The sequence below is a fragment of the Enoplosus armatus genome, chromosome 19 (assembly GCF_043641665.1).
Source record: "Enoplosus armatus isolate fEnoArm2 chromosome 19, fEnoArm2.hap1, whole genome shotgun sequence".
Taxonomy (NCBI): domain Eukaryota; kingdom Metazoa; phylum Chordata; class Actinopteri; order Centrarchiformes; family Enoplosidae; genus Enoplosus; species Enoplosus armatus.
Genome location: NC_092198.1, coordinates 6,528,707 through 6,552,841, shown reverse-complemented (window position 1 = coordinate 6,552,841; position 24,135 = coordinate 6,528,707). Strand labels below are relative to the sequence as shown.

At 41.3% G+C, this 24,135-nt stretch overlaps 2 protein-coding genes across 3 annotated transcripts in view; one reads left to right on the top strand and one right to left on the bottom strand.

The window, feature by feature from the left end:
• The window catches only part of LOC139302277 (neurexin-3b), a 256,861-nt gene extending 255,548 nt beyond the window's left edge, over positions 1-1,313 (top strand). Inside the window, exon 24 of one of the 2 annotated variants that reach the window (XM_070925931.1) lies at positions 334-1,313. In XM_070925931.1, coding sequence (XP_070782032.1) covers positions 334-1,313 — 980 coding nt within the window. The remainder of the gene's footprint in view (positions 1-333) is intronic. The other variant, XM_070925932.1, reaches the window with a different exon arrangement.
• Positions 1,314-13,526: 12,213 nt separating this feature from the next.
• LOC139302524 (centrosomal protein of 128 kDa) overlaps positions 13,527-24,135 on the bottom strand; it is a 34,813-nt gene continuing 24,204 nt past the window's right edge. The window contains exons 19-25 of the mRNA XM_070926232.1: positions 23,377-23,569; positions 20,988-21,037; positions 19,759-19,782; positions 17,004-17,081; positions 16,593-16,706; positions 14,396-14,504; positions 13,527-13,600 (exon numbers count right to left, since the gene is read on the bottom strand). Of these exons, the coding sequence (XP_070782333.1) occupies positions 13,527-13,600; positions 14,396-14,504; positions 16,593-16,706; positions 17,004-17,081; positions 19,759-19,782; positions 20,988-21,037; positions 23,377-23,569 (642 nt within the window). The remainder of the gene's footprint in view (positions 13,601-14,395; positions 14,505-16,592; positions 16,707-17,003; positions 17,082-19,758; positions 19,783-20,987; positions 21,038-23,376; positions 23,570-24,135) is intronic.

Sequence of the window (24,135 nt, the reverse complement as noted above, 5' to 3'; positions counted from 1 at the left end):
AGCATATAGGAGTTAATATGTGGAGTCAGTTTAATGTGGCTCACCCTTGTGCATCCCTCAAAGCCTTTTGATGCAATGTAAACTTTCTTTATGGCTGTTGTTTTCTTTCAGTTTGGGTCTTGTTTGGTTCTGAGTTTCATTGTTTTTGCACTGGTACGGTATTTTCTGTTCTTTCTTTCTTTGTTTCTCCTCAGTTCATTTCCTCCCTATGTTGAGCTTTGCGTTATCCGTTCTTTGGTTACCAGTTCTTTTGGTGTTTGGCTGCTTCTTGATTTGCCGATGGTAGACTTGCTGCCCTCTGACTGGTGTTTGTTTCTCTGTTTCATTTTTCAGGAGGGGAGCTAGTCATCCCCGTGCTAGTCGAGGACCCCATAGACATCCCTTCTGTATCCACCCGTTCTCCCTTCATCCCCCTCCCCCCAACCCTCCGCCCCGTCCTCACCATTATTGAGACCACCAAAGAATCCTTGGCCATGGCCACTGAGGCGGGGGTACCTTGCTTGTCGGACCGAGGCAGCGATGATTGTGATGATGGTGATGGTGGTGATGATGGTGATGATGATGATGATGATGGCATGGTGATTTCGGGGTTTGGCTCTGGCGAAGCTTTCGACTCTAGCCTGCCCCCGACTGACGATGAAGATTTTTACACCACCTTCTCCCTGGTAACAGATAAGATCTTGACCACATCGGCCTATGAAGGCGGCTACAAAGCCCTCGCACCCAAGTGGGAGGCCAAGGACTTGAGGCCTAGCAAAGCCTCTGAGGCAGGTAGGACTACACCCACCTCGCCTCTGCCCGACCCCCGGGGCACGCCGGCGGTCCCCTCGGACACGCCACCCAAGCTGCCCGCCGGGAAAATGAACAACCGCGAGGTAAAACCCCCACAGCCGGACATAGTCCTGCTGCCCCTGCCCACGTCCTTCGATCTGGACGGCACCAAGCCACGGGGCCCTTTCATCACCTCGCCCATGCTGCGCACAGTGCCAGCCGCCCTGCCCACAGTTCCCGGCGTGGTGCGGCGGGTGCCCCCGGGGGCCTCAGAGGTGATCCGGGAATCCAGCAGTACCACGGGCATGGTGGTGGGCATTGTCTCAGCCGCCGCCCTCTGCATCCTCATCCTCCTCTACGCCATGTACAAGTACAGGAACAGGGACGAGGGTTCCTACCAGGTGGACGAGACGCGCAACTACATCAGCAACTCGGCGCAAACCAATGGCGCTGTGGTGAAGGATAAAATACCCAGCGGCAGCGCCAAAGGCAGCGCCAGTAGCAAGAGACCGAAAGACAAGGACAAGGAATATTATGTATAGAAATCAGAAGTCATTTCCCAACACATAGAAAAATAAACTGTTTGGAACAAAGTTATAAACATTTTGACAGTACCATATTGGCAACTGTGATTTAAAAAGGATACAATCTCTTGAGAACTCAAGACTTGCTGAGTCACTGAAACATTTACAAAAGAACTTTGGCTTATGGAAGCACACTTACTATTGTAAGCATTACAGAGAGACAATGCAGTACAACTTCACCGGGACTCAGCGTGGATATTTTTCAGGAGTCCCTGCTGGAGACATTTGGCCGTGTGAATAACATCCACACGAACCCCAAGTGACTGTCAAGAGGTGTGTGATCCTTGGAGTTCTAATGACCTTGTCCATTGTAACCCTGTAAAATACGATCACTGTCATTTTGGCCATTCTGAGCATGCATGTGAGGTGTATGTGACGTGGTGCTGGCATCTGTGTAAGTGAGGGACCTCAAGAAACTATGATTGTCGGGGAAAAGTTGGAAGTCAAAACATGATTTCACATTACAAGCGGTTTCATTAAATGTAGCTTTCATGGATGCGATATGAGCTAAAGTATATGTGTACTTAAAGCTGTCTTTTTATTTTTGTTTGTTTTTTTATTTATTAATTTCTTAGTAATTTATTTATTTATTGAATTTGGGTGTTTGTTTTGAAAGATGATGTCCAGTCAGATTTGACTAAGGCAGTGCTCAGTGACCGCTCAGCAGGATGTGATACAGTAATGTATCTCAATATTTCTCTCTCCATCCCTCACGTCTCAGCTAAGGATTGGACTGCTATGCATGGCATCCAAATTCCGGGTGGTGTTCAAGCGTGCAAGAGTGGATCCACCAGGCAAAAATGCACAATATATTGTTATTTCTCTGAATTTTAAATCTCTGATAGCAGTTTTTCTTTTCCTTTCACTTTCTTATTTTTGGTCCAATTTTCGTTACGTTTCCTGAGATGCTGGGGCAAAAAAAAACACATTATCATAATTTGTGTCTGGCGGAGATTTAATTGTCGCAGTCTTAAAAAAAAGGACAAAAAACATCCAGGCTAAAGACTTAACTCCAGTGTGAACAAGTGTGATTCTATCTGTTGTCACAGACGACTGTGTCAAAAAACAACAAATATGTTTACATATTTTATTACATCATAGCCGTTGTGCTTTGCAGGTCAATATTGTACAGAAAACCCAAGTTTCTGTTGATTTTGTTAAATCCTCTTCTTGTATAGACAGACCATTTGATTTGATTTCACTGCTGTAGCAACATGACAAAAAAAATAATAATTTGTATTCTTTTGCCAGGGAACGCCTGGAGATAAAAAATGATGTGCACAGGAACATTTGTTTAGACGGGGAGAAAATGTTGTTAGATTAGACGTCTGGTCTCTCTGGATGGTGTTTCTCTTCAGTCGCATGAATATTTGACCACGGGAAGCTGTCAGTCAAATAGAAAACACCTCCCTCAGATCTTGTATTAGGGACTCCTCCTTACTCAGAAATTACTTTCATCATGTTATTTATTTTTTTATTGGAAATTAAAAAAACAGAACAAGAGAATAAAGACAGATTATGATGGATTTTGGAGATCTATTGCTAGCACCTTACTGACTTACAGGTGTTTTTTTGTTTCTTTTTTGTTTCTTTTTTTAATTCTGACGTCAATGTTCTCGTTTGCTCGTCTTTTTGCATTTGTTAATTTTTTTTCTGTTATCGTGTAGCTTAATTTCATGTCTAATTTTTACGACGCTCTCTTCTGGCAATATGTTGGGGTTTTTTTATGTCATTATTTATTGCTGAAGTTATTTGTTCTCATTAATTTTCATGCAAAATCAGTCAGTGTGTATGTTCACTTTTGATTTTTTGTGTTGGTACTTGGCTTTTTTCGACCAGTTAATTATTATTGTCTTTGCTCCTTTGACTCCAAACAATTCCCAGAAATAAAAAAAAATGTTGTTCCCAAACTTTTTTTTTTGGATGTTAGACTGCGGGGTGGATGTCGACTCACTCATCCATGTTGTGGTGTAAAGGCAGGAGGAGACGCAGCGAGGAGATGGAGATAGATAACGCCGGAGACCATTCACCGAACCACAATTTCTCATCCATTTGCTCTCACTTCAATGATTTCCTTTTATACCAGAAAGTGGTATCATTTCCATTCAAATGAAGTCCGAGGCAGAGCAGCTCAACACTGTCATTTACCTATAGATGATTATGCAAATTCATACACTGTTCATCGATGCAACAAGAGAAAAAAGGGGACGGGTGGAGAAAACGGTTATTAGAGGGGTCCAGAGTCATCACAACAGCAGAGGAATTGGTTTTGGGTTTCTTTAGAGTCGGGCCTTTTGTGAGAACGTGCAACCGAATGAGATTCTCCGCCACCATATGGCCGGGTTATGAGCTACTCAATGGCGGCAGCACCTGCTTTCCCAGCTCGTTTTTACACTGTCCATATTTCGCGCAAATGGGCCTTCACAGAGCTGGTCATTAACTTGCAATAGCCCATTGATGTAGGATATCAGAGCAGCGTGTGTGAGCATATCCAGCCCGCACAATGACTACATATTAACTCATTCATCCTGCCACAGGCAACGGGAACGAGGAGGCCAGCAGGGATTTCTTCCGCTGAGGGACCGAGGCAGACCCACATTTCAAGATTCTTTCTTTTGTTTTTTTTCTTTTTCATTTGTTCTGCATAAGTCAACACAATAAAAAGTTAATGTGTAAAGAAAACAACATTCATTTGAGCAAGCAATGACATTCAATCCACACTCCGACTGCTGTGTACTCTCCTACAGAAATCTCCTGCCTGTGAGAGAAACAGGTTTTTAAAGTAGCTATAATCAATGTTTTTATATCAACTCATTTTACATGATTACTTGTACGTGAAAGGGGGTCGCTCGTGACGAACCTACAGAGAATCATCACCCGACTGCAGTTCCTCTCAGCTCTACGGAGAATTTCAGCGTCTTTTAGCTCGTTGTTTTGGTTCGCTCTAATCAGTGCGTTTTCAGCCACAGCAGAAAGATAGAAAAGTTGTAATGCCTTCATTTTATATTTTAAAATAATCCCTGCAGATTATTTTACCCCAAACAGTCACTGCCATAGAACCTAAATACGACTGCACTCTACTATTTTGTTTGAGATAATAAACTTTGTTGAGATACTTTGCAGTCCATGACTTTTGGGAATTAAATATATTTTCGCTCAACTGTCAGAGCTGATTTGGGATCAGGAAGCATCTGTCAGAGACAATGAACTTCATTCGCACCATTACGTTACTGTTACATTACTGTTTATATTATTAGATTAACATGACAATGATATCAAGAGAACAGAAAAACACAGGGAAGGTAATATATTTCCCAGAGTAACAAGGTACATTAGCAATTAATATTATGATCATAATTAATTCAAGTCCCCTAATAAGAGCTGTCTAAATGCTGAACAAGTCTATATTTAGCTCCTATGAAGCCCACTGGTGCAAACCCTGAAACAGTGAGGTGTTGCTGTTTTCACAACCATTAGTCACTTCCCAGGTTTACACCAGCAGGGTGCCAGCAGAGGAAACGTATCCATTTGATATTCACAACCCATTTGCTTCCACAGTTGTTGGCTGACAAAAGTTTATTGATTGGATTTTATGTGTAGCAACTACGTTTCCTTTTAGTCAAATTAGCAGAAGTAGATTACATCAATCCTGCTGATGTCGGCTGGATAATTCATATCTTAATTGACAGAAAAACAATTTACATTTGCTAATGGCTTCTCCAAATGGATTTCTGCGTGTGTGTTTGACTGCATTAGCTCTGCCCTGTTTAGGGTCTCTGCAGCGCCAACGAGAGAGCAGCTCGGCTCCTCTTCGTGCATTTAAAGGCTGATAGTTGACCTGTCATGAAATTTTATCTCGGCTAATGAACTGGTTAATTCCACTCAAACGCTTTATGGCATGTTTTTCCTTTCAAATAAACAGCTCTGTCACCGATTACAGGTGAAAGCTGTTTTTGTTGCTTCCTACACGGAGAGCGGGATGCTGTAAAACACCTTGAGCACCGGGAGCGTCTGCAGCTGTAGTGGTTTTATGGCTCCCCTGTATAGATTGTAGACATGTAGCTTGTTTTTTTCTTCTCCCAGTAAAGATTCAGGAGAGATGCTGTATCCCCCACGGACAGAAGCAAAGCAGCTGTGAAGGCGATGGTAATCAGTCCTGACAGGTAAAATATGAGCCCGCTGACCTTAACTGCAGCATCATGAAGGGCACGCACACACACACACACCTCAAAACAGCATGTGTGTGTGGGCATTAGACATGCTTAAGCCACATCAAAGTTCAGGCGCAGGAACAAAAAATGACTCAGTGGTTGCACATGTGTAGATTAAGCATTCATATTCACATGTCTCAATGGGTGCACACAGTGATACATTAGCAGAATAGCCAGGTGTGTGTATGTGCACTTAATTCACTTTTGTGTCTCCCTGTGGAGAGCACACCTCCCCTTATTCTTCGCTCCATCACTCAGCAGCCAAAGCTTTCAGTTAGCTCCTCAGCCCCTAATTAACTGCCAAGATATGAATGCGCTAATCTGGACTCTAAATCTTCAGTTCCACTGACAAAAGCTTTTACAGGCTGTCACAGCTGCATGATAAACAGCAGGGCGGCTTTCTCGCCTAGTGGACACAGTGCCATCTAGGGACCAGGTCTGGCAGCTCAGGGTTTTTAGACTTTTTATGGGTATTTATTGCCATGCATACATAATGCTTGTCAGTGCATGTGAGGTAAAAAGAAAACCTCCAATCTACTGTCATTTTGAGCAATTTGGCAAAGTGCATCTACTAGGTGTTTTTAATTTGACTGACATAAGAGTAATATTAACATAACTTTGAATGGATTATCGCTGAAGTGGAACAGAATTTGGAAAAGTTCAAGCAGGTGAGACCCCACCCCCCACCACCCCTCCAATGAGACTGGGCTGCAGAAGAGAGGAGTGAAAGAGAGCAGAGAGCCTGAGCTGCACACCAAAACACTGCTTCACTGTTGCTCTGCAGTCAAGAGCATCAACAGGCTTGTGAGGATCGAGACAGACTGTGTATGATGGCAGTGGAGGGTGCATGAGTACGTGGGTGTACATTTATACTGTATGTCTCCATCTCCATCTGAATGTGTCAGTGAGTGATGTTCAAAACTGCGTGTGTGTGTGCTGTATCCACTACCTAGGGAGACAGGCCTACTATCCAAGCTTGACAGTGTGATTGGATCCAGTGAGAATCCCAATGAAGCAATGAGTGTCTCAGCGGCAGCTCCAGTCACTGGGGTCCAGGAACAACCCACAGGCCAACCCCAGTCCGGCCTGTTCAGACCAGATGGAAAAGTGAGGCGGGATTAAATTCTGGGGAGCAAAAAAAAAAAAAAAAGAAAAGAAAAAACTTCAGACCATTTCAGCTGCTGTGAAGGTGACTGCGGCAAAACCAGCGGTAAAATATGATCTGATCGTAAGTGATGGTGGCAGATAATTGTTGAGGCTGTGGAACAGGGCTTCTGTGTGCAGCTCAAATCAGATGGGATGTGTTTGAATTCATAAAAACTCACTTGGGTTTGAAGGTGCATTAAGTGATAAAAATCAAAAACAGAAAATTCCAGCCATAAGTGAGAAATTTTTATCGAGATTGTCAAAAAAAAACTATTTGGGCTTTTTTTTTTTACACTGCGGCAAAAAGACCAGTGTTGCTAGTAAAGGTGACTCCCCTCCTGATAACACACTCCAAAATTCAATACTGAATTCCACACAAGGCCTTTTGCCTCCAGCCAGCCAGTCATAGCAAATAACAATCTGTTTTTAATTGAGTTGCCTGGTTTATATAAAACTTTTTCCATCTGGTTTGTTTGGCCAGCTCTCAGCTCGGTCCTGGCAGGTGAAATAGGATTTATATCAGGCATGCAGAAACACAAACGCACAACACCAGGATTAGGTTTGCACCAGCTTTTCATAAATCTATAAATATGTTTGTGCTTGAAGCCCTTCCTAAGTTCTTTGTAACTACCTGCTAGTTTCAAGCTAGTGATGAACTAAACTGTGCTGCACCGTTAAACTTAAAGCTAGTAAAGACTTTATAATGTGTGATGCTAACATCTGTAGCGCTGTCTGCTCCAAAACAATCAGCTATCTAGACAGAAAATCACTTCAGCTGTAACGAAACTTGTTTGTTTTATTGATAAATGCAAACATAGAGAAATATATATGTTTCAGAGTAAGTATTCAGTTTAGAATGAGCGTGAAATATCCCATTATGCTAACGTGGCTGACATTATTTGGTCATTTACACACATTTTGTAATTTGAGGTATGTTGTATGTTGTGTGTAAATGTAATCTAAAAGTTCATATGATCATACAAACATTCATGTCTACCTATTCACAACTTAACCTTCACCATACCAGTTTTTTTTACCATGATTTTCCAACCGCTGCTCTGTCTGTCTGAGCTAGCCAAGTTTTATGTCTGCTTGTTCCAGTTGCTCACTGATATCACAGCAGCTGCATAGAGCAGGTTTCATTTGTTTTGTAGATTTCATCCAAAACTGTTTTAAAATCAGTGCAGTATGAAATAAAAGTATAATAAGCTAATTAGAAATGTACACAGGAGGATTACAAAGGGAAATTTAGACCACACTCAGTGCTCTTATCTCCGCCCTGCAGGCTTATCACATATTCATGTGATGCACCGAGTGATAAGTAATAAATTAATGACACTGAATATGTGGCTATTACGGCCACGTTGCTCAAGTCAATTCACAACTGGGTCGTAACAGTCGCCGTCTGGTCGCTGTGAGGCTGTGCAGAGCTGCTCCATGTGATTTAGCACAGGTCCTCACAAGTGATGACACTCGAGCGTGCCATAAAGGACGTGATGAGCTTCCCGCTCGCGGCGCCAGGAGAGGTCATTCTGGCATCACAATTGGCAGGCTGGTCCTCCCCACCTGTCTGCCATCAAACATGGAAATCACCCCACTCACCCTTGACTGTTGCATATTCGATGAGCGAACACAGCGCGCAGCACTTCATCTTATCTTACAATGGGTTATAAATACAAATCGTTGCACAACAATTGCACAAAAAACATGTTTGTTTGTTTTTTCTCTAAGCCCAGGAGAAAATGAGGTTGATACGGAGACTCAGCTGCAATAACCCATTCACTTATTGAACGACAGCGGCTAGATACACTCTCAGCCTCCGGGCTTGAACGAAAAAGCAGAGCATGGCTGCCTGATTGAATGGGTTTGTAATGCAAGCCAAATAGGTTTGTTCTAATGGGAATCAGCCTCAGTGGCGGCTGCGGAGGCTTACGCCAGCACTATAACAGCAGTAAGCAGCGGTGGCAAACACCCCATCGCTGTTTGATTGGCTGTGAGAAGCAGAGGCAACACTAAGGGGTTGCTGTGTTTACTAATGGCCGTTTTAGTGGGGTAATATTCAATGAGCCTTAACTTTAGGAATCACCGTATTTGTGAGGAAGGGTTTATATATATAAATATATATATATATATGTGTGTGTGTGTGTGTGTACCTGGAATGACTACTTTTGTGAGCTGAAATGAAAAATGAGATCACATCCCCGGTCATATTGTGCTCCTATTCTCATGTCAAAATCCATTCATGTTTTATTCCTGTAAAATAAAATACGACATGTGCTGAGGTTGTCATCGAGATGGTTTAACCAACCAACCAATTTCAATATCGTGACATCCACCCATCAATCAATCTTTCATTAACATTCATTAGTTAGCTAGCTAGCAACAGCATGATATGTCGATTATGACACGCCCACTTTCCCAAAATTCAATGTCCCGCCTGCCAATCCTGTTCCACTCTGGAATACGTCCCGGAAGCGTTTCATCTCGACCTTAAAGGGATATTAAAATGTATGAATTGAAAAGCAGTTAAGTGTATTTCAGTAGATTCTCCTCATATGTCAACCAGTTAGAAGCCTACGATCAAAATGATGCGGTTACTGTATATAGTCCATTATTTCATTTATATTTTCAAATCTCCTGCAGTTGCCTCACAACAGTTGTCTAACAATAATACATGTATTCGAGAGCTGATAAAGAACGTGTGTGTGTGTGTGTGTGTGTGTGTGTGTGCGCGTGCATGTCTGAATGGGTTTTGGCCCACATGTTGATTGTCAGCTCTGAACATGCATCACCCTGCTAATGACCTGATTTCTCAGCCTTTCTGCATTCATGCAGACAGTGAAAGAAGCTTTCTGTGAGTCCCTCTGAATAGATGTGAATACTACTGGCACACTTTAAATAACTTTTACTGTCATGCCGCAATTTATTCTGACAAGCTCAGACAGATGTGTGTTACGTGTCTCATGCATGTGCAAATTCAGATTATAAACTATAAACTTATATAAACTTTTTTTACGTTGAGGCTGTATTTCCCTCTACGTGAAAACACAAATAAACACAAACCAGTGTAAAGCTCTGAATTTATTCATTAACATCTCTCAACCTGACAAAGTGGACTAATGATGGGGCAGAATGTAAATGGGGGAACCAGTCTGCTGGGACTGATCTATGAGTTTGCATGTGTTTTGCAACCTAATATAGCTTAGATAAGCAGACACTTTCCTAGGGACGTACAGTAGCTACAGTATAAAGAAGCACATTAGGGAGCCAGGGTTGTCTGTGAGTGTGACTGAGCCCGCCAAATGAGATTTATTTAGACAAATGTGAAAATATCAATATGATGATGAATGAGGTGGGGGGAAAAGCAAAGCGCCGAGATTACTCATTATCTTCAAATTTCAGTCTGAGGACAAGTTTGAAACCATTGTGGGGAACAAATATTGTTGCTGAAACACACTCTGCTCTCGTCTGACAGGTGAAATAGGAGTTACAAAGCAAAGCAATCCTACATTTTCAATTGTGTAGTCTCCAGGTATCTGTAAGACTTTCTGGACTGGTGGACAGCCGTCTGTGTTTAGTGCTAAACCTCTAACTGAATCAGCTACCACCAGTCAATAGATAGACGTAAAATACAGCATATTTAAGGAGTCACCACACAAGTGCAGTCAATCTGTGATGGAATACGTGCTCAGAGAATTGTTCAATACTTCCTCTGGACTTCGGCTCCAAATGTACTTAGAACTTAAAAGGGGAAACAGGGATTGAGCGAAGGCTTAGTACGGCTTCGCAGCTCATTTTTGCCCTAAGCTTTGCTTTCCTCTGGATGCTGCTTCATGAAACACAGCCACATTTTCTCAGACTGGACCTCTAATCGCCTGGACTATGTGGAACACTATTTCTGTCTTTTGTTATTAAGTCTAACAAAAACTTTACCTCTTCCAAATACAAGACTTTTTTTCTTTTTGAAAATGATGTTAAAGAGATAACAGTGCTTCTTCAAAGGATGAGACGGTACGTTAGTACCCAAGTGTTCAAAAACTCACATAAGCTTTGAATGTTATGAAGGGGGAAGTCTACTTAGCTGTCAATTAAGTTTCTTCCCTTTTAATATTACAGGCTGCTCTACAAAAGACACCTGCAGAAGCTTTTAAAGGAGAGGATTTGTGTTGTACTGCTGGCATGCGCAAAGCTCCGAAAACCCCACAAGCTTGGATTTAATAAAAGGTGCATGAATCATATTTCTTTTGGGAAGTGTAACTTCATAAATTCATACTTGTATGTCTTGTTTCAGATTCAAAAGTGCTGACGAGAAACATGACTACGTGAGAAACACTGAAATCATTTCCAAGTGGTGTAATTAATTACTTTTTGGGAGAGTAATGAACCACTGCAGCACAACTTAATCACTGTAAGAAGACAGTGGACAGTCTGTTATGGAGCCCTGAAACTGACTAATTGTAGTAAAAGGACATCAGACAATAACTGAACACAGCCAAAAAGAAAATGAATGACAGATAAAGATGTATACTTTTGCTTTATCCTCCAACCAGCTAGTAAAAAAAAGAAGCAAAGAACATTTTACTCTTTTTTCCATAACCACAAATCACTTTTCCTGTTTGTCTTGGTATTTAATCATTCATCTTTTCCCTGTATATCCGAATGCTTATATGATAATGAGATGGGCGTGTACATGCGTGTCCAGAGCAGTGATTGGTCCAGGGTTTGTGTTGGTTACATCAGTATAGAAATACAGAAGGCTCTGTGTCTTGTCTAGCCCATAGACTGTATATAAAGATGGTCTAGCTAGTTTAACTGAAAAAAACTAACTTCAGCTAAAACTAACTTTGTTCATACGATAATCATCAACACACTGTACTGCATACTGATGTAGCGTCACTGTATACATTCTTATTAACACTAGCTACAGCATTTTAGCCGGCAAGCTAACTATGACAAAGCCAGCTCACTCCTTGAAAGTTAAGACACCATGCTTTTGTTTTCATCACATTATCTTCATCATGAAGTCTCTAGTCTTCATCACGGACCACAATGGAAATACGTTTGTTTCTATTTTGGAGATGTGTGATTTTTTAAAGTCTCTTTTCTCGCACTCTCAAACAACTAAGTCGCGTCTAACTTTGTTAGCATTACCTTGCTGCCTAAAATGCTGTAGCTACTATTACTGTTAGTTTAACACGCTGATGCTACGGCAGTATGCAGTCCAATACAGGGACGACTAACATTACATGCACTGTAGTTAGCCTCAGTATCTAGCTGGAAGGGCTGGAGCTTAATGTTTTTTATCCAGCGTTTTCAGGCAAGCTAGTTAGCCAAGCCGTCCACTCGATTGCTCCACTGATGTTATGAACACACACACAGACCAATCACTGCTCTGGGGACGCATTGGATACGCCTATCTCATTATCATATATCGTGTCATCATTTGTTAGTTAGGAAATGGGTAAATGTTTGCCCAGACCAAAAGAAAGGGAATTAAATAAAGTGTGCACGTTTTATTTAAGTTTTAATTCATTATTACTATCAACTGATTGGTGGTAACAATGGGGAAAAAAGCTTAAATTTTTTTTGTCAGCTGATCAGAGCTTAGAGGAAAAGTATAAAGCTTTATACTTCTTTTTACTCTCCATTTTAATTATTTGACTGACCTTATTTAGTGATGGATTTAGTTATATATCTGAGAACCTTTTACTACATTTTTTATCAGTTTTGGGGCTCCATATCTACCAGCCTGTTCAGTGTTGTAAGGGTTTACACTGTACACCTCCTTGCAGTAAGTTTCCAAAGTACTGCACAAAGTCTCAAAACATGCAGCTCAAAAAGAAGATTATGTACAACTAGAGAAATGTTTACACAGCAGGTACTGTGTTTACGCCTTTGAAGATGAGCAGAAATTAAAAGAGGACATTTCTCTCTCTCATGTGGCTTTAGGTTGTTCTCTCCAATGAAGGATTTTTAGCAAAAAGCAAAAGATATACCAGTGGGAGTAGCAGGAGTCTCTTGGCTGCTGTGAAGCAAACACTTCACTCTGAAATGAAGGGGACATCAAGTGTGTTTATAAAAGCAGACATTTTGTTGCATGGGGATTTATTCAGTGCATATACTATACCTTCATATTTCATAAAAAATAGACATCTATTTGTGCTTATTGTTTCTTTTTACAAATATAACCTGCATGAAACAAAAAATAGAAAGTCGTAAAGAAAATCTGTCGATACATTTAAAAGAGTAAAACATCAGATTTGTCACATTTTCATGATGATGACAACTGTCAGTAAAACAACAACTGCATATTGTTCAAAAGGCACCAGTGTTTTGTTTGTGTAGAGCTACACTAAATAATTTCAGCACAAACACATTGGCATGATAATAAGAGTACAGATTCATCAGGTAAACAATGTTTAAAACAGCTGTTAAAATGTTGGAGCAATGGCGAGATATGTAACAGGAAAACTATTTTGGTTTAAAGCTTTTTCAAATCTATTAAATACATTCAATTCAGGTTCTTATAAATAACATTTAAACACTTTACAGTATAAACCTCTAAACGTATATCTCCTCCTTCAAGGTGTCAGAGTTTGCTGTGAAATCTCACAGCGTTGCCCTTCTACTCTTGAGCACCTTCAGCGATTGCCTGGTTGAGGTAGTCAAGGAGGATTAGTGTTGAGTGCAAGGCCTCCTGGTACAGTCAAGTTGTTCTTTGTTCTGGATGAGCACCAAGCGGTGTAGAATCAGCTGGCAGCACCGCGTGTTTGGAGTTTGTAGGGATACAGATAAAGGTTCACTTGAGGTTGAGCTAATCTGTGAGGGGTTTGGCCCCGTTGACTGCGGAGTCATCCGGGTCAGAAGTGGTCAGGCGTTTGTGAGGAGCTGTGGCAGAAAGGACAGAAGGAAAGAGGGAAGGGAGGCGGAGAAAAACAATTATATTCCCTGTCCGTCACCCAGTCACAGCACAAAATGTGAGAGTACTATATTCCCCTCGACTGTGAATGGATCTATTCCGTTTGAAGTAGTACCTAAATGATTAGCACTAGCTGTCACTGCCAAAGTAGTCATGAATACATGTGATAATTGTATTGTATATTAACATTAGTGTTAAATAACCATAGATGTGTTTTGGCCACCATCATTCTTGGAGGTAAAACAGACACAAAGCCAGAGAAAGTACGCTCCTCTCACACTGTGCCAAATATCTGTAAGCAGCTTAGGAAAGTGCTACAAGGGATTTTGGCAAAGAGCCACTGGCAGTGATACAGACACACACACTGCCAGAGCACTGATGGAAAGTTTGAGCTCTGGGTGCCATGTTGAAATTCTGAATGGAAAAGTGACAGTGCTCGAAGGCTGCCGCTTTAGCGTTATATATATATTATATACTGGACTGTACTGTGGAATTCAGCAGAACTGAAACTAACACCCAGTTACAATATCGATCTCCCTAAGCACACCCAATTGTCATAAGATGCAAAAAATATAATAATGTTTTTTTTAAAAAGTGAATTCATGATCATTGTGTCTTTCAAACTTGTGATGCTGTAGTACAAAACATTTAAAAATACAGGAGTACATTTTCTAGCGATGCAGAAAAACATGACTACCATCAAGCCAGCCAATAGATGAGCTGTCAGAGCACAGGTTTTATAGCATCAGAATATAAATACTCACACAGTGTGTCAGATCTCAGCGAGCTGCTGAGAGATGTGCTGAGGCCTTTGATGGAGGAAGACAGAGCAGCCAGTCTCTGGCTCCTGGAAGTGGCGTCCAGCTTCTCTTCCTGAAAGACAAGAGGACACGGTAACTAACGAGAAGCAAAGTCTACAGCTATGCTAGCAGCACTCTTGAGGCTGTAATGCACGTTACTCACCAGAAACGTATGTGTGAAAATGGGAAAGAGAAGAAGAGTGTTTATAGCCTGAGGGTGGTGCCAGCATACACCCAAATCAACACATGGTTGAACATGGTAAACATGTTTGAGTTTATGCGCTGTTTGGTCCGATTAGACAATTCTAAACAATTCTAAACTGGGTTTAAACATACTGAAATTAAGCAGCAAAGGACTGTCTGTACAGCACAACTTTCCCCAGAGCTGTCAAACACACTGCTGCACCTGTAGGGGAGACTCTCCACGATAAATAAAGAGACCCGTTATTGGCACCTCTCTGTCATCATCTTGCTTCATAATGCAAGTAATATGAGCTGAAACAAAAAAACCTGCCCAACAGCAGTGTAGCAGTAGGGTCTAGACAGCCGCTTGTTTTTTCCCCAGACTTCTCCTCAGGTAGACAGTTTATTTGCCTAAACCCAGCTGATGGAAATGCACCTAATTCACATTCTGTTGGTCACAACATTTCTAACACTGGCTAAAAAAATCCCTCCATTGTGTAATGTAACGATTGTGCCAAATGATCAAACACTCGTGATCAGGCGATCACATAATAATTGCGACAGGCCTACCCACATATGACCATAACGGTATGTAAACTACACTCATTAGTACCACTGGCAATTGCATTCAACTCGTGATGTAATGATGCAAAGATTCAATGATGTGCCAACATGTAACAACAATCCACCCAATAAGATATTATCTGTTGGTCCAAAGTGACAGACCAGCTGAGAATAGCCATGTCCCAACATGTCTACATTTCAGTACAACCATAAATTTGAGCAGCTCTGTGTGAGGTATGTCTTACAGAAAGTGATGCACGCACACACAAACTACAGAAAATGAAATTCAAAGCACTTTAAAATGAGAGTTGAGGGCCATATTTGGCTTCCCACAAAACGCTCATTTGGACTTCCCAAGTGCTCTACAGAATGATAAAATATTCTGTTTGGGAAGAGAGTGATTTGAGTTCCTCTGTGAACTGTGTGCACCCGTGGATGATAAAAGCTTCTTATACAGACATTTATTTGCCTGTAAACATGCAGGCAAGAGTGTCCCAGCCCAAACAGATTTCTCCTAATATTCTGTGATTCTGTTGCAAGGCCCACCAAGTCACTGCTTGCTTGACACATATTACAGCTTATCCTGTGTGCATATAGACCATTAACATTACAGATGTCCTGTAATGACGGGACAAGCGTCGACCCAAAAAAGAATCCAGTCTGATTAGAGTTTTAGAAGTGGGTTATCAAGCAGAGAGCCACTATTACATTCAGTGTAGAAGCTGTTTGTTGTTGTTGGTGACTGATCAAGATGGAAGTCTTGTAAAGACATTCCATCCATCCTTTTTCCTTAAACAAACCCCGAGTGGGCAGCAGCTATTAAACTAATGCAATCGCCACTTATCGCTCAACACAAGTCATTTGGCAAACCAACGGGGTAATCTGGCAGATTAAAACCATTCGAAAAGTGACTGTATGGCTGTTTAGGGGAGGTTGCAAACTGCTGATGGCAATCAGCTGTCAACAATGATGTCTTGATGGCTCCCTCGGCTGCTTTATAGCACAGAGGACAACTGTAGCAATTAACAGTGACTGGTGAAACTCAGGTTTTGTTTGAGTGTACATTTGTGCCACTGCTCAAGCTTTTCCCACTCTGTCCATCCATGATGCATTACCAGCATGTGAAATTATTCATTTATTCATGCAAGTTGCAAATTAGGTGCGGTGCACACATTGGCACTGGTGTGGGCGAGCTAGACTCATAAATGGCTCTCAAAGTCAGGCTATCCTTACCCAAACGGCTGCTGTTTGAACAAAGCACTGCAATTAGTGACAGAAATAGACAAAATGTGGGTTGTTGTTTGGCAGTACAGGCTCTTGTAAGGCATTATAAAGCTCATTTTTCTAAAGTACAGAATTGCAACTGTCTGTCTGTCTGTCTGTCTATGTGTGCGTGTGTGTGTGTGTGTCATACTCTGTACTCTTGGATCCTGCTTTTGGACTCGTCCAGCTGGTGCTGTAGGTCCCAGACGATCTCTTTGTATTTGGTGTAGCGCTGCTCTACCATCTCCCTCTGCCGCTGAGACTCCTGAAGGCACAAAATGGAGGCTGTGTCATAATAACCAAGCAGACAAAAAGACAACAATCCTAAGCATCTAAATAGTTTTAAGACTTGCATATAGTAGAAGAATGAATGCATTCTTCCCTGAATGCACAACATTGATTAATTGCATGAATGTGATAATGCGATTACAAGGCTATTCCTCATGTGTCTACATGTGTTCCTGCACTCAATATGATCTTAGATCAACCTCGTTTTCTTTCCCTCAAATTACCACGGTGTTTTATTACAAAAACAATTCATCCAGGCTTTAAGTGAACCCACCTCCAAATCTTTGAAGTTCTCCATAAGACATTGTTTCTCTGGAATTGACTCCAAGTGGTCCAGGGCTACTCTTGTGTTCTGGAAACCAACACACACACACACACACACACACACACACACACACACACACACACACACACACACACACACACACACACACACACACTCTATCAGTTCATTTACATTGCAATATTAGTTTCTAAGAATTTGCATCTGGAAATGATTCTTTGAATGAGAAAAATTTTACTTAAGAAGGATAGGAAGGAGACTGTAGCTCACAGCATTGAGACCACAGATGAATTACAATAATGGGCAAGCAGCAGAAAGCACCACAATGCAACCACTAAATAGCAAATGGAGAATTTTCCCGGGTGAATACTGGGGCTGCATTCCAATTCCCTTAATTGTCTCCCACTTTCTTTCACGTGTCTTTTCCTCAGCACTTCTCTCTTAAGATCGAGGCAAAGATGAAAGAAAGAGAAAAATCGATGAGACACACATTTAGTGAAATGAGATGTCGTTCCCAGCCAGGGGTCACCTGAAGCGATGATTACTGATAGCGGCTGCACAGCTGGATCGGCGGTCTATGGGCTTTAACTGCTCTGTGGTGGCTACTGATGCCTTTGTATTTGCAGAGATAATGGGATGTAGTACCCAAATAACAAGGTGATACGGTTAGCACTGTTATGTATTATTTATATCCTCCCACATGACAAAATAGAATATGAGCTATTAGACTCTGCATGTAAAATATATTGTCCCGTGACAATATGATAAGCATTTACACACATATGCACAACAAATCTATATTTAAGCGAGCTTGTGACCAGAAGGTTGGTGGTTCAATCTTCCGGACTAGCAGGATAAATATAGGCGGGGAAAGTGAAAAAAACCCTCCTTCATTACCACCACTGGTGCCCTTGAGCAAAGCCCTTAAGCTCGACCGCTCCACTGGAGCTGTTCAGTGGCCAGCAGATCAGACTGTGGTTGTACTGGACAGCTTCCAGGTGTGAATGTGTAACAGTGAATGTGATCAGGGCGTTCCTGAAAAAGAGAGCACTGCTCTCAGTGAAAACTCCCTCTGAATAAACACAGGTTTTAGACTGTGTACAGCCAAAAAGTACATATATTACTTTATGTATACTTTACATGCTCAGACACTTCATCTTCAATGTTGCAATTTCAAAAAATGTCACAGACTTTGAATGGCAGAGCTCAATGCAACAGGTGGCCAAGATGCCATGATTATTGTCCCAAAAAAACAACTATGACTACTAGTAAAGCTATGGAGCAATGTTTATATGAGTGGGCTGCTTGTATCGTGTATAAGGATGCACATTCCTGCCGCTACTTTCACGCTATTTAGTCGCTGTTGGTAATGCATCAATAAAACCTTGTAATGTGTCAACAACGACAGCAAGCTAGCAAACATGGATGTAAACAATGCTCAATTTGAAATATTAAAAAAATGGCATTGCAAATTACCTCAAAATAACTTGTTTTTTTATAAGAAAACTCCACAGGGCACCTTTTACCACAACACTTGCGTGTCACGCCATCACCTCCTCTTGACATAAGTAGCATATTTAGCGATTTAGAGATGAATTGCAGATTGACTGGAATATACTGAGGGGATGGATTACAAGTGGAAAAGATGGGGTTATGCTGCAGTAACTGTTTTAACTGTCAGTATGTTTGAGTATGTGATACTCAGAAGACAGATTTATTTAATTATTCTACACAATTCTATTCAACGAGTCTATACAATTCCCATTCAAACATTCTCTATGGATTCTATTATATTCACATAATATAGTCTGCTTTAGTATAAATTAAAAATGGTATGCTCAAGCCTACATGGTTAACAGACATGAAGTCATATTGCCGGGTCAATTCAAAAGCTAATTGAGTACTTCTGTTACGACACACTAAGCGCAATTTATGATTAAGTAACTACTCTAGCCGCACTCCATTCTATTCATCCCTCCACTGTATGTTTCAATAGCCTTCCCATTCCCATTCAGGTGGAGCATTTAGGCGTCAAAAGAACTGGCTGTTCAGAGGCGTCACGCTGATTGCTACACTGAATGGCACAGTAACATACAAGTAAGACTCGCTGGTTGATCCCCACCACCCGGGCTGAGTGGAGGGCGGCTCAATGCGTTCTGTCTCAGTGTTGTTGGCAGTCAGCGGAATTATTTTACCCGATAGTGGTCCGAGGCATTTCCTCTTCTTTCTCATGACAGCTAATTGAAGGCTAAAGTGGTCAAGCGTGCTGCATAATTGTGACGGACGAAGAGCGTGCGTTAGACAGCCTCATTTTTTTTTCAAGAGAGTAAAAAGTGCCTGGGGTCAATATAACCTTTCAGTAGTGCTAAGTAATTTCGGGCTGACATCTAATAGCTGATTAAGGATGTTAGTGGTGAACGTTAACAGTTTGGACGGTGAGGTCAATACTGTATTGTCAGTACAGCTCGGTTCTTAATCCCATCAGCAAGACTTATGATGATTAACAGAGCTCTGAGCCTTGACTAAAGCAATCATTTCTAACCCTGTGTTAGCCTCTACGGTTTGCCAAACAAACATAGCCTTAGGTGAACCTGCGTACACAGCTGCATCGAATCACGCTGAAAGTCAACATGACTTCTAATTTAACAACTCCAGGGCACTTCATAACTCCAAGTTTCCTAAACCTGAATATACTAGTTTTCTTTAACTGTATTCATTACTTTTAATTAAAGAAATCAAACATTACCATCTCCAGATCCAACACGCGATCCTGTAAAGACACACAAACACAGCAATATTACTTCATATGTACATAAAAATATAGTAAACTGACAAAATGAGCCAGACGGTGAGTCCAGATAACTGCTCGTAGATAGAAACGGTAGATAAGCAGAGAGACGCCCAGTGTGTGTGCGGGGGAATAGGGACAGAAGAGAGGAATAAACAAGGGAAGGAAATGCAGGGGCTGGGGAGAGTCTGTAGCACACAACAGGCTTCTTATCACAAACACCGACACACACACACACACAAAGACAAACCGCTCTCGCTGCTCATCCAGCTCCTGACTGATGTTCCCTCTCTAACGATGCATAAGTGATGCTATGCCTCTTATCTGCCACTCAAACACACACCTGCTCTTCCTCCCCAACCAGCTGCCTCTCCCCCTCCGCCTGTAATGTGTTGATGGTTTGCAACAAGGTTACTTTCTTTTCCTCCCCCATTTTTTTTTTTACTTTTCGTCTTCTTCCTAGTCTACGTCCCTCACTCTACCTGTCTTCCCTCTCTACATCTCTCTCCTCATCCTTCATAATTAAAAGCTCGGCTGGGTCTGAGAGGGCTGATTAATTGCACACAGGCTCTGGCAGGTGCCATCATGCAGCCACAGATGGGACCCCCGGTATCCAACACAAACACATGCACGTTCACAGGGGTGCAAACACACGTTTGGAAAGAATGACTGATTAGAAGACATGTTAGTATGTGCGAGTATGTGTTTCACTGTTTAATGGTGAGTAAAGGGCCGGTGAGGCGCCAGGGGCCAGCCCAATCCAGACTAGGTGAGTTGGTGGTCTGCCAAGTGTAGATGCTGCTGTGTTCAAAGACAGAGACGAGGCCTCTGGTGGCTTTTAAACTCCAAGGCCTCGTGTCTGCAGTAATTAGCTACTTGTCCAAGCAAGGCTGTGAGGAGTCTGTCAGGCCCACGGCTGTGTACTAATGTTTGTAGCACTGCATCACAGAACTCAGATGACTAAAGCCCAGCAGTTACTCAAAAAAAAAAAAGCCCAACAGATACAGAACAGACAAAAAAGAAAAAAAAGAATTTGGAGGCAATGTAGTGTATAAACAAAAATAGTACCAGCTGTCTCTTTTTGGCAACATAGTTAAAATTAGGCCAGCTGGATATTAAAAATCTACTATTTAGGGTGCAGGTTTACAGACACAAATGAAAAGATAATAAAGACACATAATGCTAACCTGAAGGCTCCTCATTTCTTCCTCCTTCCTACGACTCCTCTCCAACAGCTCTGAAAGAAACGTTGCTGTTAATTAGTTTGCACTACATTCCCTGACCCAAGTATTGGCATTGGGGTCAATCAACGCATATGTTGACTTTATTCTCCATCTACAGCAGGTGTGAAATCTGAATGGTAAGTCCTGATTTAGTACCATCAAATACTAAAATTTAAAGCATACCAGAGAAAAAAAACTAAATGTTTTGGTCATGTGATGAATGCTTCTCACCCCGACATGTTTGACTGCTTTGCCATTCATCCACCTGTTTTGGTAAAAATGAAAACACTGCTTGTGTTGGTTGTTGATTGCAACACCAAATTGTTTTTAATTACAATCACTGGTGGTTTGCTTAATGAGGGGTTCATTTTGATTTAATTCACGAGTTTTATTAAGCAAATGGCAAAATATGGCATAAGTCTACTCTGCGTGACATTATGTCAAGCACAATAAGCTTTGTGCTAACTTATCATAAAATGGTAGCAACACATTACGGGAATAATAAAAAGAAAGAAAATGTTTATTTTTATTAATCATTATGAAATATAAATCATAAGTATTATTTTTCCAATACCTAATACTTACTGTGCCAACTTCGGTGTTGACTTTGGATTAATATATTGTTTAAATGAACTGTTGCACCATTGATGATGGCTTCAAACATGACTCAGCTAATAAGAATTGAGAACCAGAAACAATTCCTTCATAATGTGAGAAGCTCTCCACTTACACAGTAACATACTAATGTCACTTTTCTGAAAGCACACGGCCTAACAGTGTATATAAATGTGCCTGCAAAGTTATTAGTTGGATTGCTCCTTTTCCGTCTGCCCCGCCCTCTGTCTCATCGGGTGTTCCCAAGTTCCATATTCAACACACTTGACTTAAATACTTAGCTTAACTTGACTTACCTACTGAGATGAGCAGACAAGTACCTATATGGAATATAATTCTCATAATATAATTTCCAGTTTGATAATATAAAGAGCAGAAAAACAACCACCAGCTGCGATGGGGAGGGGTAAACTTAGATATGTATTGAGTGTTTGCCACACTGCATGGCTGAGTGTATTGTTGCAAATGCATCATGTCATCACCGCTCATTATAATGTACGTACTCATGCATGGTAGGGATTTGTAAGTCTTGTTGCTCTGCAATAATACAACGAGAGCATCACTGAACAACCACATTACTGAGAAGCCACATTCAAAGCGCAGTTGATAAAATCTTAATTTGCACGCCTTCAATTCAAATAACCAGTTCTTGTAGCTGTTGTGACACACAGATTACTCTTAGGTCTAGTTACTAGAGAGACCATATCAGTGCTTCTGCCTGCAGTGAAGACAGACAAGGCTACGTCTGTCAAATGGCTGATTGGGTCCGAAGACGGAGTGAACTGTGTTTCCAAAAGGGGGTATGGAGATGAGGCTGGATCATCAGATGGCTTATCTGAATGGAGCAATGCTACCACTATAGCTAAAAACAGAGTGAATTACAGACAGGTGATTGTCTCTGTGTGGTGGTCTTAAATCTCCCTGTCCATGTCTAACTATGCCTCTCTCTATGGTCTCACTGTGTCTTTTAACTATCTTTTCTCTCCGTTAATGGAACACAAATTAGGCCCATTTCCCTGTATTGTTCAGATGAAGCACTAAAAACAAGTTGTTCCTCTGGCAGTTACAGCTCATTAGGAGAAATTCAGTCAAAAAATGGGACTCGGGACAGGAAAAAACAAGTCCATTTCCTACAGAAGTCCCAAAGTTCACACACATTAAGATGCTTTCTCAAAAATTTGTAATCATAAACAGACAGGCCTGTGTGCACAATGCAGTGGATACACAGGGACGGGCAGACAGCCATTTCAACAAGCATCCAAAACCACACAAAAACCACTCAGTGACAAAACCACTCCAGTAACATGCAGCCATTGAATTAGTTATTGCTTTTAATGATGGGGTGATTAAATGTAAATGAGAGAGGAAGAAATTCAGTGTCTAGGCTGTATCAATCAAAGGACTGCTCGTCCAAAAGTCAAGGAATAACTACATTTTCATTAAGAGCTTGCTATGCTAAATATTCACGCCGTTTCACCGTCGTAAATTCAACGCACATGGACAACCAAAGGATTTCTTGTCCTATGCTTTTTTTTATATCACATATTAGCTGCCCAATAAAGAACACGGAGCCTTATTAGTCTCACATGATGCTGTGTTGTGACATTTTATATAGCGTGGGTATGTGACACACTGGCAGGCTTTGATGGCGTTAGTGCCACTGTTCAAGCGAGAAAACACACATCCATACCCACAAATCGTACACTGGTATTTTTCTGATTAAACACTGTTTGTGTACCTCTCTTTTCAGAGCCGAGGGAGCGCAGCAGCTTCTCCTGTTGGTCCAGGCGCTGCAGGAGAGCCGTCTGTTCTGAGTCCCGGCTCTGCCTCAGGACCTTCAGCTGATCCCTGGTCTGTTGGTGCTGCTTCCTTAAGCTCTGCTCTCTTGCATTGCACTCCCGCACCTCCTCACACAGCCAGCGTAGCTTGGTCTGGTTGGTTAAATAAATACAAAATCAACGCTTAATTGTTTTTGATAGGGAAAGAAGTAGGATGAGCTGTGTGGGTTCTTAGAGTAAAGGTTTTTATTCAAAATGTTCCGAGTGTCAGGGCATTACACAGGGCATTTTACATAAAGTGCTGTGCTGTGTTTTCTGATGTAGTCAGTCAGCACACTGATCAATGCAAAGGATATCACATAGGAACTTCATTAAGTCTCCAAAACTGTCTGATATAAGAAAATCACAAGGGAATTCTGTTTTCCCTTTGAAGCCAAATCCTTCCATAAAACTTTAAAATGTACATCTTAATCTGACTTCCATTTAAAAGGCTTTTTTGCTCCAGTAATGTTCAAGCTGCAAGTTTACAATTCTCTTGAAATCTCTTTGAACAGAAAATATAGTTTTGATATTTTGTCATTTTGAATTTGAACATGGTGTTAAACTCGAATACAGAAAAGAATACAGCCAAAATGAGTGTGATAAAAGCACAGACAATATACAGTGGCCCAATCAAAGTAGCATGGAGCATGCCCCCAATGCAACAGCTAATGTAAATA